The sequence below is a fragment of the Rhineura floridana genome, chromosome 5 (genome assembly GCF_030035675.1).
Source record: "Rhineura floridana isolate rRhiFlo1 chromosome 5, rRhiFlo1.hap2, whole genome shotgun sequence".
Lineage (NCBI taxonomy): Eukaryota > Metazoa > Chordata > Lepidosauria > Squamata > Rhineuridae > Rhineura > Rhineura floridana.
The window spans coordinates 181,487,836-181,503,259 of NC_084484.1; the positions used below are offsets into that span (position 1 = coordinate 181,487,836).

General features: G+C 42.5%; 1 protein-coding gene across 2 annotated transcripts in view; it reads right to left on the bottom strand.

The window, feature by feature from the left end:
• UVRAG (UV radiation resistance associated) overlaps positions 1-15,424 on the bottom strand; it is a 112,213-nt gene that overhangs the window by 63,000 nt on the left and 33,789 nt on the right. For both annotated transcript variants that reach the window (XM_061629051.1, XM_061629050.1), the window contains 3 exons: positions 14,642-14,803; positions 14,008-14,082; positions 12,105-12,190 (listed from right to left, as the gene is read on the bottom strand). In XM_061629051.1, the coding sequence (XP_061485035.1) occupies positions 12,105-12,190; positions 14,008-14,082; positions 14,642-14,803 (323 nt within the window). The remainder of the gene's footprint in view (positions 1-12,104; positions 12,191-14,007; positions 14,083-14,641; positions 14,804-15,424) is intronic.

Sequence of the window (15,424 nt, forward strand, 5' to 3'; positions counted from 1 at the left end):
CATTACCTGTTTCAACTGTCTTCCGACATGAACTCAGAGGAGTGCAATAGTGTCTTTAAAAGTGATTTTAGAAACAGACTGATGAATACTGAATATATACTGCAGATTTTGGAGGAGATTCCTCCCCACCCCTCAGCCATAGATGATTACACTCTAAGTAAGTAACCTTTCAAATCCATTCCAGATATTCCGTTGAATAATTGCATCTGATTTTATTCCATAATCAATTCTGCTTATGTTAAAGGAACAGGTTCTGCTATTAACCAAACATCAGGCAATCATAGTCAGATTCCACCAGCTATTTCCCGAGAAAAAATAATTTCCCTGATAAACTGTGATGGCTTGGAAAGAAGCCCAGCCGTGATCCAATTCAACTTAAAGATATTACTGTTCAGGATTTAAAATTAATTGCATGGATTAGAATATGAAAGATTGTCCTGAGTTGTCTTTACTTTTGTATAAAAAGGCTCAGTAAGTTCACATCTATTGGCAAAATGGGAAAAGATTTCCAAAATGAAGCTATCAAAAAGAGTTTTGATAGTAACTGTATGGGAACTTAATACAATACACATCCATTCAGATCCTTCACTGACTAGTTTACATTCATAATCGGAATCTGTTGTTAAAAGGCAGTTGTAATTAACATGTGCATGTCTGAGTGGACAACGGATTAATTTATTTCATTACCAGTTGCTATGTTTTGTCCATGACTGTATAGCTTAGATTCTGAGCTATACCAAGAAAAAGGCAATTTTTGCTAAATGTCACAAAGAGTTGGGAAAAAGTCTTTTCACATGTAAAAAAGGTAACTATTATATCATCAAAAACCATTGCTGTGTGTGACCAAGACACAGCTAGTTTGCTGCTAGGGGAATGCTTGATAAGCACAACTCCGCAATTTAAAAGTCATTACTATAACTTGTAACCTGTCCTAGAATTACTTGACTTTCACATTTTCAACAGTAGCCAATTTCTGCAGCTACAGTTTGTGTGGTTTAACGTAATGATAAAGCTCTAGTTCTGTGGTTCCCCAACCTTCTCCCCCCCACCACCCATGGACCACTTGGAAATTGCTGAGGGTCTTGGCAGACCACTTCAAGATTTTTCTGCCTGCTTTAGCAATCGTAATGCACTGAGCACATTATGCTGTACGGTTTTTGTTGAACCAAGATTAAGCTTCTTAATTCTAGCCTCCCATTAACTCCACTGCTAATCATCTCCTCTCCTTTCAAGTGCCTCCCTCCCCTGCCACTTACAGTTTGCCCCACTCAGCATCCAAGTGGACCCCCGGGTTCTAAGAACGATGGAGCAGTTCACAGCTGCTGTGCCCCCTGCTCTTCAGCACACCTGATGCGGACCACCTGAATGAAGCTCATGGACCACAGTCTGGGGGGCCCTGCTCTAGTTTATAGCTAACGTGCACAAGCCCCCCATCTTCCGGTGCTGCCCTCAGGAGAAAACTGGTGGTTAGCTTCCATAGTGAAAGCTTCCACTTAAGTGTTACATGCAAACCCTAAACTGCGGGTAATCTGTAGCCATGGTTTTATTGAAACAAGCCAGCTTCATAAAACACATTTTGATGTTGGCTGGTTTTAGCTCATCATAGGTAATAGGGACCTAATGATAAACGGTGGTTAGCCAGTAGTGGAAGTAAACGTTTCCAATCTCCTCCTCACAGCCATGCTGGAGAAGGGGATTACCACGAGCCCAAGGCTTGCTCATGTACATCTGAACGATGCCAACGTTAAGAGCTGCTTATGTGAGCATGCCTCCTTGACGTTTCACTTGAATTGACCCCAGATAATCAAATAACAGCAGGCCCCTATTATTTATTTATTTACACACTTTGCCCTTGAGTTAAGACAGCAGGCTTGACAGCAGTCAAGTTCCCAGGCTGAAAGGAGCCATCTAACAGCTAGCAACGTCATGGCTGCTAGCCACTTTCACATGAGGAGCCATCACTGTCATGCATGCATGCAGACAGCAAGAAGCCAGCCCCGCCACTCTCTCAGAGGTGGGCACAAGGAACATCTGCATACTTCTCAGAGCACATGTGTACAAACACCATTACTACAAGCCTGAACTCACCAGAAAGGGCTCTGTTGGTACTTTCTGCCTACCAACCAGCCCCTCAGGTAGAAATGTCTATGCTTATGGGAGAACAAGGTGGAAATGAGGTGATAAAATGAACAACACCACTTCAGTCTACAGGAAGGGGAATCAAATTGTTGAATGCTCCTGTATGTTTTGTAAACACTCCTCACACGTAGAAAGCTAGAACTGCAGACAGAAGGCCATGCTAGTTTTTATTACTGCTACTATTTGCTGGGATTCCACACTGAATGCTTCCTAAAGTGCTATTCCCCTACCTGCAGCCTAAATTGCAATGGCAAATTCCTAAATATTTGAATTTCAAAGCATCTTGAGCCAACTATCTTTCTTCTTTGCACAGGGATAGCAGAATTATGGAAGAGGAATATGGGTGTGACATATGACTGGAAATTATTGTTATAGCAGGCCATCGAAATGTCATCTATTGACTGTTAGAGCCTATATATTTCCAAACACGTCTCAAAAATCATGAGGGCCAGAAACCTTTTAAAATGGAAAGAGAAGTTCTCAGGAATCCAAATTCTGTACCAGATTCAGCAGAATGTTCGGATAATTTAATAATTCAAATGATGCACAATTCTTGTCAAACATGACGTCACATCTCCACTATTACAAAGCAGCACTTTGGAAATGCAACGACACACGATCCATTTCCCCCCTTTGTTTGATGCCTGCAGCCATTTTAGACACCTTAGTCACAAACCTCAGAGTTCAACCAAGCAAGCAAGCACCGGTCAGTTAGGAAATCACGTTACTGTTCTTAGATGGTGCTTTTTAAAAAAAAAATCAGAGCCATGCCTTTTTTACATGCACCATGGTCAATTGCCCGAAGCATTTGCCATCCATCTTCTTGAACGCCTGGATGCTGTTCACCCTCTTCCATCCTTTCCCTTTTTTTCCCTTCATGTACAGCATTTATTTCATTCTTGGTCACAAGCCATGAATGCGCAGACTAAATACAACAGTCACACATCCTATAACTATTTCTCACAAGAGAAATAAATAGAGGGAAGGTCAGATTTGCCAAAACAATTTTAGTTTACACTGGGCTTATTTAAACAAAGTAATGACTGCTGGGGATTTAGAAAACTGAATGAGAGCTTTCTGGCAATATGAGAGACATAGGATACCCAAATTGCAAACACCCAGTGCTATTATTAAAGGGGGCTTCTATTAAACAGATTTTAAAACAAAAATATGAAACCTGAACAAACAAGTCTTTATGCTTAGCTAGAGACTAGATTCGAAAGAGATCTTGCTACATGAAGAAAAAGAAAAAGCCTCCCACCCAGGCCCCAAACCCTACACAAGGACAACTAATCTGACATTTTCCTTTCCCACAAATACATCCAATGGACTTTTCTGGTTTACATGCAACCTCATCCTCAACCAATTCCTTAAACAATGTGACAAATAGTCAATACCATAATTAGACATGAACCAAGAAGAATGACGACAGAGATAGAGAGTCCCCATGAGGTTTCCATGACTAGTCATCAGCTTCCTGTGCACTGTGAAACAAGTGTCTTTATAGCACAGGATGGAAGAAGTGCAAAAACACAGAATGCCCCAATAGCTTTGGAGACCCTTGGATGAACTGTGCTCTCAAAGCAGAAAAACATTTTAAGGATCAAACTTTTTCAAACGAAGGACTCCTCTTTCCAGACAGCAAGATCCAACCCAGAGTTGGCTTCTAGGAATGGGTGCTGGCCAACAAGCAGGGACATTTTAAACCCAATAAAGGGGTGGGGGCTATTTTGCTCAGTCACTGCCCCTTTTCCTATGGGGGTCTATAAGCAACATCTCCAGCTTAGTGCAACTGAAAGGCAATTCAATACTATTCAAGAGCAACTGCTACATTCTGATGCATCCAGTCTTACAGAACAGGTTCTTCAGCATAGTACTGATGATGTGCTTCCCCAAATTCACCATTATTCTCTTCACTAAGATGGCCTGCAGATGCCAAGAAAGATATTGCTTTATAAACACACTGACTAAATTACAGGCAACATATATAGGCAGGGCCAAGCAAAATGGGTCCCAGTGGCAGGTTCTAACCCCTACCCACTTACCACACTCCCACTTTCAGGGCTTGTCTCACAAAATAAAAGCTTCTCAGCAAATGTAAGAGCAGAATTAGGAGCAGACAAGCTGCTGCCCAAAAGTGGCCCCCTCGCATAGAGTTCCCCCTCCACAGCATCTTTGATACCCAGCCACCTTACAGCACATGTCAATGGGGCAGGTTTCTATGCAAATAGGTGGTCCTGAGGGTAACCTGTTCCCAGGCCATTTAGGGTGTTAAACCTAAGATCAGCACTTTAAGCTGAGTCTGGAATCATATAGGAAACCAATCACGTTTGAACAGGGCCAGGGTGGCAGAACAGGACAACAGTCTGGCACTGTATTCTGGAGCTCAGAATTTCAGTTTCCAAATTATTTTGGAGCTGTGCCTGGCAGCTTACATGTCAGACTTTTCAAAAGGCCTTAAAGACTCATTTGCTTTGATTGGCCTTCCCCAGTTAATGTTTCGTCCTGCTCACGGGATGCAGTATTGTTATGCTGCGGGAGATCCAAGTCTGTTTTGTTCTTGTGAAACTTGTGTTCTTAGTTCTAGTCGTGAGCAGGATTCACCTGCAAAAGTAGTACATAAATATTTTAAAATAAAATCAAATAGCAATGAAGTAATTTTTGCAAGGCAGTCCCACATACAAAGCACTGTAGTATTTCAGCCTCGAAGCAACTAAGGTGTGAAGAGCTCATATCACGGGACCATCTTGTTTAAGAGAGACTACACCTGGTCAGCTGGCTAAAGCTGGTTTCTTTTAAAAAAAAAGCACTTCTGGCCACCGTTACCACCTACACATTCAAAGCATCCGTTCCAGAAGCACCCTAGATGGCATACCTGCTCCTTCAAAGGGAGCACAATCCCAGCTACAGCAGGTTGCACAACCTTTCCCAGACTGCCACAGCCCATGACCAACAGTATCTCCATCTTATCTGCATTGTTTCTGCTTATTCACCACTACCCATCAGCCCACTCAACTGACAGATGCTGGTTGAGGAGTCCCACAGACTTCCCAGGATTAGGAGATGGAAAAAGGGGGCAGAGTTGCACATCGTCAACAGATGGCACTTCAGCCTAAGCCTCTGGATGACCTCACTGAGCCATTTCATGTAGCCATTAATCAGCCCAAGAGACAAGACAAAATCTGGTGGTACCCCAATAAGCCAAAGGTCATAGGGTGGAACAGCATCTCCCAGTTCTACTTTCTAGGACTGTATTGTGTGGAACCAAGGAAGAACAAGACTGCCATGGTCAATGGTACAAAAAGCCAGCGAGGAGTCTAGCAGTATCAACAGTCACCCACACACACAAGCATTTTCAGTGCAAGTCAGGGCAAACAAGGCAGTTTCCATACCTCAAAACCAGACTTAATGGATTTAAGTAACCAAGTTTCCCCAGGACTACACACTCAAACACCGCGTCCAAACAAGACTAATGTGATAGGAACCAATAGTCCTTGCTTGGGTCCACATTTTATTTCTTCACATGGGGTCTCACCACAGCCTCTTTCAGAGGTGCAGGAACCACAGCTTCACTCACTGAGGAACCGACCACCCCTCTAAAATCCAGATTGTTGTGACAAATTCCACAGCATTCAAGGTGGTAATATACAGAAGAAACAGAATTAGTGGGTCTTTTAAAAGTTCCAAAAAATTCAATAGTTTTTCTTTAAAGGCTTATTTTAAAAAGTCAGGGTTCGTTGTGTTGTGTATTACCTGCAAATATTGTTCTCATTAAAGCTCCATGGAAAATGAAGCCATCTCCCTGCAGCTTTCCATCCTGGCAATAAGCACACAGTTCATATAGGCTTGTCTGCAGCCCCAGGCTAGAATTCAACACTCACTTGCCAGCTGTTAAAAATTCCTGATCTAATTCCATGCAAGATATCCAGGAGGTGGTCACCCTTCCCAAACTCAGCAGAAAACTGCACTGTCAAGACTTATTAGTGAGAAAGAAGACAAGTTCAGGAAACAGCATGGAGTCTCCTCTCTTTGGCATGTACAAAGCGGTCACTACAACATAGGCAAAGTTATTTCTCCTGAGACGGAGGATGTTGAATTTAGTATTCCCAACAAGGTGAAATGGTCATTTCAAAATGACCGAATTTCCTGATGATTTTTGCAAAATGTTTGAATCGTTCTGAGCCCGAGGACAGGCCTCAAGTTGGATAAGGCATTCCCACTTATAGTTTAAAGGGGTTTTTGGGGGGGGTAGGTGGAAGAAGTGAGGAGAAACTGACTTCAGAGAATACATTGTTGTTGCTCAGTGTCCCCCATCCCATCTTTTAAGTCCTTGCTTGCTTTACTGCTAGAACTGACCAGCTAAATGCTCACATCCGTGTATTTCTCTCTGCTATTAACTTTCCAAAGCAGCAGGAAGGGATCGTGCATATGTACCTCTCGGCATGCACTGATTTTGGGGGAGACAGGGAGTCATTAGACTCACCTGGCATTCTTCTACTAAGCTGCTGACAGAGACCCACTCCAACCCTTCCCCCTCACACACGTTTGGGCTCATGGCACAACGTATTTTACAGAAGGAATGATTCCTATATAGCATGCTGTCTTATTCATTTAAAGGGAAAGAAAAGGAAAATACTTGCCATTTGGTATTGGACACAGTCTTCACCATCCAGAGAATCTTTTATTTAAAATGTTTCTAGACCTTGCGGCTGAAAAGTTAAGCCTAAAGGCATGTTAAGAGCAGTATGACAATGGAACCAATTCCCTAGGGAGGTGATGGGCTCTCCAACAGTGGAGGCTTTCAAGAGGCAACTGGACAGTCATCTGTCAGGTACGCTTTTAAGCTAGATGCCTGCATTGAGCAGGGGGTTGGATTTGATGGCCTTACAGGCCCCTCCCAACTCTACTATTCTATAATTCTATGGCAAGATCTCCAAAGAGAAAGAGACGCTGCTTGCAGACCCCCACCTCCCTCCTCCTACCAACTGCCATTGTTGAGGCCAGAATTCTTTTTTTTTTTTAAAGCACGGAAAGACAGGAAGTACTTCTTTATACAATGCATGGTTAACTTATGAAAGCCACTAAGACAAGTTGTGGTGATGGTCACCAACTTCAATGGCTTTAAAAATGGGATTTATGGTAGATAATTCTACAAGTGGCTGTTACTCGGGTTAGTTAAAGTACAACCTTCTGTGTCTACTGGAAGTGAATATGCATGCTGGAGGAGCACAAACCCTGTGGGAGGATTCTTGCCTTCATACCTTCCTCGTGTGCTTCTCAGATACATCTATCTGTCCATTATTGGAGACAGGATGCTGGACTCGATGGCCTGATTCAATAGGGCCATTATGTAAGTGAATGTATCATATTTGAAGGGTTAATTCTGTCTTAGAAAATAAGTGGTCTAAGATGTTGGCTTCCATTACAGACGATGCTCTAAGTATTCTACCTGCTTTTAAGTAGAATCATGTTTGCTCTGGTTTTTTGAGAATATAACTTCTATTTTTACAGAATCGAGGAATTAATAGCACAGAGGACAACATCGTGAGTAAGACAGTTGAAGTCTGGTTCAGCTCTGCCCTGCCATCTTCTCACTAAAAGATAAATACACACTGTCAGTATTACTTGCAAGGCAAGAGTGACACCTTCTGGTAGAGCTGCTACATAAACATTTGAGTTTTCTAACTCCAAAGCAATCATGAAGACTATTTACGGCAAGGATAGCCAATGTGGTGACTCCAACTCCCAGCAACCCAAGCCAACATGGCCCAACAGTTAGGGAAACTGGGAGTTAGTCCACCATGTTATCTACCTGTGATCTGAGAGGGGCTGAAAAACGCCTGAGCAAGACAGCCAAGCAGTTCAGCAGGACTGTTTCCACAATCCAAAGCATCTTCGATAGCAAAGTTCAACATACATTATGAGCCTTCTCTATCAAGCTTTGGTGGAGTCAATCCATTCGCACATACAAAAAAATTAACAGCAATGAGCTATGTATAAATGCATCTACAATAGCCATAATTATGATGGTTCATCTGTAGAATCAGTGGGCACTCCCAATCCTAACAAGTCTGGCATGAATTAGTGTGCGCCTTCTTGCCTGTGCTTTTCAACTGATAACATTTTCAGCAGTGCCTTAACTAGTGACACTTACGAAATTCTCACCATCCAAGCTCCAAAATTACCTTGTTTATTGAGGCAACTTATCTTATTTTGCAAGCAGTGCCAATAATTAGCAATCTGCCATTCTTCTGGTTTTCATTTTTGGCCTTGGCTCAGACCTTTATGTATGTGCAGTTTACAGCACTGCCCAGTCACATGTTTTCTCTCTCCTTACAAACTATCGATGCTCACCAGCACATGTGCACATGGGATTAACTCACAGCACAAAAAAGAAGAAGCTCTATTGATGCAAACTGTTCATGTGCCAATTCCAAAATTAATTTTGCAAAAGTCTCCAAGTAAAACTGGATGGGAGATAGGAATGGAAACCCTCTCATACAAAAGAAGGAGGAGAAGGGTGTGGCTTCAGCTGTAGAGCGGAGAAAAACAAAGACCGCTACACAGATTGGTGCTTGCAACATGTTTTGAAGCTGTCCCTTGATCATGGGAAAGTTTATGCTCCTTATGAAGACTGCTGAAAAGAATCCTGAAACTAGTTGTCCACATGCTGATTGTTGAAAAGTGATGCTGAAAAGTGTTCCATCCAAACAGCTGCCTCACAGAACATAAGCTATACCTTGACAGCGTTTTTTTTAAACACACACACAGAGAGAGAGAGAGAGAGAGAGAGAGAGAGAGAGAAAACACGAATCTGCTCCAGCTGCAAAACTACAGAGAAGGGCAACTGGTCCCAGCTCCAGACTTCTTCTGAAGGCCAAAGTTCCAGTATCCTTCAAAGACAATTCAAGAGCAGAGTTGTACAGCTGCTACCTGTTCCCCGGCAAAACATAATGCAGTGGTTTTTATAGTCACTGAGGATTTGTGAGGGTTGCTGCTCATGCGGCGTCCACAAAGCCAGCCAGCCAGCCAGCCACCCAAAGAATATTCTCCCAAGACTGAGCGCTATAACAATTTTCACTGAGGAAGGACTACAGGCAGGAAAGTGTGAATCTATATGTCCCTCTGCCCCCCCCCAAAAAAAGCCTATTTGAGAATTCAACAGTTATTCATGTGATTTTAATCAATATTTTTTACTCTTAGTAAAATATTAATCAATATTTGTTTACTTGTTGTTGAGTTACCATAGGAAAATGGAAATGGACTGCCTTCAAGTTTTCACGGTAAGCTTGCCACAGCTGCACAAGCCAGCCCCTTCCTTGTCTGCAACTGCCAGCTGGGAGGCAACTGGGCTCCTTGGGACTATGCAGCTTGCCCACGGCTGCACAGGTGGCAGGGCACGTCACCCCGGAGCCACTCCCTGTGGGGTGATTTTTAGTTGGCCCTTGACACCCAGGAGACCCGAGCAGGGATTTGAACTCACAGACTCTGGACTCCCAGCCCGGCTCTCCTCCCCACTGTGCTATACCAGCTGAATTTTAACAGCATAAGGCCCCATATTTAATGCCTGGCATTTCTAATTAAAGGATCTTGAGTAGAATCATAGAACTGGAGATGCCTTGGAAGCCATCCAACTCCCTGCCTGCAGGAAATTCAGGACTACAGCATCCCCAACAGGTGGCTATCCAAACTCTCTCTGGATCTCCAGGGAAGGAGAGCCACTCCCCCCACCCCCTAGTAATTTTCCATGGTCAAACTGCTCCTGCCGTCAAGAGGTTTCTCCTAACATCCACCCAAAATCTATTCTCCCGTGACTTAAGCCTATGGATCTAGTCCTGCCCTCTGGGACAAGAGAATATAAGTCTTTGCCCTCTTCTTGTGCAACAGCCTTTCAGGGATTTGAGAAGTGCTATCGTGTCCCCACTCAGTCTACTCTTCTCCAAGCTAAACATACTCAGTTCCTTCAATCTATTCTCATAGGACTTGTTTGCAAAACCATCTTCCTTGCCCTCCTCTGAACCCATTCAGACTTACCTAAATACTTATTAAAGCAAGGCACCTAGAACTAGACACAGTATTCCAGATAAGAACATAAGAACATAAGAAGAGCCTGCTGGATCAGGCCAGTGGCCCATCTAGTCCAGCATCCTGTTCTCACAGTGGCCAACCAGGTGCCTGGGGGAAGCCCGCAAGCAGGACCCGAGTGCAAGAACACTCTCCCCTCCTGAGGCTTCCGGCAACTGGTTTTCAGAAGCATGCTGCCTCTGACTAGGGTGGCACAGCACAGCCATCATGGCTAGTAGCCATTGATAGCCCTGTCCTCCATGAATTTGTCTAATCTTCTTTTAAAGCCGTCCAAACTGGTGGCCATTACTGCATCTTGTGGGAGCAAATTCCATAGTTTGACTATGCGCTGAGTAAAGAAGTACTTCCTTTTGTCTGTCCTGAATCTTCCAACATTCAGCTTCTTTGAATGTCCACGAGTTCTAGTATTATGAGAGAGGGAGAAGAACTTTTCTCTATCCACTTTCTCAATGCCATGCATAATTTTATACACTTCTATCATGTCTCCTCTGACCCGCCTTTTCTCTAAACTAAAAAGCCCCAAATGCTGCAACCTTTCCTCGTAAGGGAGTCGCTCTATCCCCTTGATCATTCTGGTTGCCCTCTTCTGAACCTTTTCCAACTCTATAATATCCTTTTTGAGATGAGGCGACCAGAACTGTACACAGTATTCCAAATGCGGCCGCACCATAGATTTATACAATGGCATTATGAGATGAGGCCAGACTAGTGCAGAACATGCAATTATTATTTCTCATTACCTGGAAACTATGATTCTATTAATGCAACTAAATAACGCATCATGTTGTGGTTGAATACAGACCCAACATCATTTTCACATCTATTGCTGCCATGCCAGATATCCTCCTTCCTATGACATGAGTGTTTGATTTGGGAGGTTAAGTTTTGTGTTTTGCTTAAATGCAGGATTTTGCATTTGTCTTTGTTAATTGCATGCTGTTCATATCAAAATGAAGCAAACAAGGCTGAGAAAGACCCAACACCTTAGAGAGCTGTTACTGTTGTCTGTGTGCACAACACCTGGTTAGGCAGGTTAATCCCATAAGGCAACTTTTTAAATAGAATTTCACTGAATGGTCTCAAGCACTTGGGTTCACCTGAGTAGTTCTTGGGATTCCAGCCAATATTTTTTCCTCCACAGAATGCACAACTGATCTGAGGAATTTGCAGTAACTAGTAGCAGAGATGGCTAACAGTGTACCCATATTAAAAAAATATATTATTCCTGTTTTCCCTAGGGCATATCAATTTATTTAATTAATTAATTAATTTGTATCTCGCCCTTCCTTCCAGCAGGAGCCCAGGGCAGCAAAGCAAGCACTAAAACACTTTAAAACATCATAAAAACAGATCTTAAAATACATTAAAACAAATACATTAAAAATACATTAAAAGATATCAATAGATACTAGGGCAGCACAAGAAAGGAACAGCAGCAAAGAATGGAGTATTCTGCTACTAATATGCATCATTACAACATTACAAATATTGGAGACAAGAGCTACCATTCATCTAAGCAGCACAGCTGGACTTATGCTACTAGGCCACCCACACGCATACTACTCTTCATTTTAATCTGATACTGCCATCTTCTTCCAGTGGTAGTGGGGAAAATGTCGCCAGTTAGGATCACCTGCAGTAAGCAAAACTCACAAGTTCTACTATATAAAAAATACTGTATTCTTAAAGACACCTCAAGGTTAGATTTCCAAGATCCTGTTTTGGGAGTTGAGGATCCGCACCAAGGCATCTTTTCACAACAAAGCTGCACACAGAGTACTGGATATGACTGAAAAACCTTTTTCAGCCTACTGACAGTAATGTTTTTTATACCATTATCTGTGTTAAAGATTCTATTTCAGAATTTTAAAAAGAGTTACCTAAGCAAAGAGAAGACATCATATGAGTTACGAACACAGTTCTGATCCACCTGGAGAAGGTTATTCTTCTGGGATCCTGAGTGGCCCTTAAAGGTAAACAAGATAAAATGTTTTTTTATAACACTGAAATTAGGTCCCATTTCTGTTAAAAGCCTTTGTACATGCCCCCCCCCCCAACATACAGGAGTATCTAGGTATCTTGAAGTCATCCTCTTAAGATTGCCCACCTCTTACGCTTACCTCAATTGCAAAATGAAACACACACACACACCTCTTAAGGAAGGAATTTCCCTTTTTAGTCTGTTTAGTTGGTCAATAAATACAATAGCATGTCTCCCCCAACAAGCATTTTCCAACCAGTGAGGTCGGTGATTGGGATTAACTGAAGAGGGAAGGGTAGGGCATCTTACACGGCTTAGGACCACAATATCTGATGGAACGCCTCTCCCGATATGAACCCACCCGTACACTACGCTCAACTTCTAAGGCCCTCCTCTAGGTGCCTACTCCGAGGGAAGCTCAGAGGGTAGCAACGAGGGACAGGGCCTTCTCAGTGGTGGCCCCCAAATTATGGAATGATGTCCCTGACGAGGTGCACCTGGCACCATCACTGTTATCTTTTCAGCACCAGGTCAAGACTTTCCTCTTCTCCCAGGCATTTTAGCATGCGTTTTTAAATTGTTTTCAGTTTTTTAAATTGTGTTTTAAATTGTTTTTAAAAGATGTGTTTTAAATTTGTATATTTGTTTTTAATGTTTTTAGTTACTGTAAACTGCCCAAAGAGCTTCGGCTATGGGGCGGTATACAAATACAATAAATAAATAAATAAATCTTCCTGCATAAGTAATAGCTTCAAGAGTTGAAGACTCTCTCAAAAGCCTATTGATCGCTGCTTCTGAAAAAAATCCCACATGATGCCAAGCCAGGAGGCCACACCCATATGCAATCAGAGATAGGTACCAATTGGAAACACACACACACACACACACACACACAAGGATAACATATGCCAATTAAAAATGCTCCAAGCTTTATCACACATTTATTTTGTCAGTTATACCTGAGGCTCATACTAACTAGTTCAGCCCTACTTCCTTCTCTCATTTTACCCCCACAGCTATTTCAACTCTGATTTTACCTAAGCGGAAGAAAGGATTTTAAAAAGAGAGGAAGAACAGGTTGCCCATGGATTGCAGCTGTATTTTGAAACTGAAGCTGAATATTCTGTAAACTGAATATGCACATTCCTAATTTTCACAGGCTGGTTCTATGTGCACGTTTCCACAGATCTTAACTTCTGCGACCCTGAATGCAATGAGCAAGTACACCCATAGAGTATCCATTCACTTAATTTATTAATCACGAAAGAATCTCAAAATTCCATTTTTGATTGGAAGAAGCTCAAAAGAACTGTTTGAGTCCATGATTTCCCAACTGCTAAAAAAATATGAAATTATCTCCCCAGGGAGCTGCGAATAGAGTGCATTGCACTAGTCCCACCTTCACAGCCACCAAATTAGGCAACTATGGCAAGATCCACATCTCAGGAAGAAAGGCCAGAAGCTTCATATCCAGTAGCCATTACACAGAAGACTACTTATACAACTAAAAACAAATATTCATCCCTCTTTGAGCTGTCACCTAGAGCTGCTGCAATTGTAAGTACAAAGTGTATATTCAGAACCGCAAGTCCCTTTGTATTACGAAATGTGCCCCAAAGAGAATAAAGGATCACCACAAGTTGTTTGTGGCAAACCACCAGATTTATTTCTTAATCACTGAGATAAGTCTTCCTCAGGGGGATTCTAAGAAGATTTCAATCTGTGGCTTAACTCTAGGCACCCAAATGTAAAACTTCCAGTCTATACAACACCAGTGGCATACACAATATATGTATTCTTACCTTTTGTTCATATGAAGCGCCATAATAGCCATCATTCAGCCCAAAAATGATGTCATTTGGGTTACGAGCATGTATCTGTTAATTAAAATAGGGCCACAGATTCAGTCAACTCATTTTTAAATTCCATTAGGTCTTCTAGCACTTAAGGTAACATTCACTACAGAAATCAGTTTACGGACTTCCTTCAATATCCAGGGCAGCCATTGGCCCTGCAGGGGAGGGGAATAAGCGTAATTTGGTCCCAGGCAGTCACTTCCGGGGACACATTTTCACAAAATGCAAACACAGAAGAAAGTCTTGTGGCAACTGAAAGACTAACAAATTTATTGCAGCCTAAGTTTTCATGGGTCCAAGCCTACTTCACAAAAGATAAATACCACAAAAAAACTGTTAGTCTTTAAGACTAACAAATATTAGGCTATCCCTCTGAAACCTGATAAAATTTAAAACTACTACACAACGAATAGAACAATCATTCTCAGTGGGCAGTTGTCAAAATAAGCAACAGAACCTCACTGTCCCATGGCAATCCTTAGCAGAGATCTGTTGAACTAGTCCAAGAAGAACAGACGTTTGCTAAACAAAATTCTTCAACTATCAAATCCACAGCTGAAGCAACATGCTTTTATTTTACCTGCTGGCCCAAATATTTGAGTCCGTCTAGATTGACTTTCCACTCAATGAGTAGCTGATGGGTATCATTCTTGCCACCCCATATCCTCACCACAAAACAGGACACAGATGTATCGAGGCGATCGGGCATAAGACCAAAGTCAAGACTCCGCCATGTTGGATTCTATTGGTGTGAAACGAGAGAGACAGCTGCAGTATACTGAAAATGTTCAAGACTATTTTGCCTGGCAGTGCCTTAAGCTATTTTATACCAAGTCAGACTACTGATCCAGATAGACCAATGAAAAACAAAGACTAAATCTAATAGCCCTAACGCAGCCAACAGAGATGCAATGGTAGCAAATAAAAGCCTCTCCCAGTGCCCATGAAGACTTTGGACTCCACACGCTACCAGGAAGGGGATTACTATTGCTGACTCCCATCTCCTCGCACTGCCGTTGCTGATGATGCCCTTGCTCAGAATGAGAGGAGAGGGCTTTTCGTGAAGCAAAAAGAAGCAAGTCTGCAAGGAAAGGCTGCTTTCCCCTTTCCTTCCTGACGGCCTGCCTTTCTTGGCTCCTGCTTCACTACCACCTCCTTTTAAAAATTGTTTTTATTTGTGAGGTTGCCCAGGTCTCACCTTCAGCCCAGATGGAGCCAAGGAGCAGTAAGAAAGTCCAGGACTTGCTCACCCCCTATCTCTGAGGCTAAGTATGTGTGCCAATGTCCCCCTTTTCTTCCACCTACACTCCACCCCCACCCCCCAATCTCTCTCTCCAAGATGCTGTGGCAGTTGTGCCCAAAT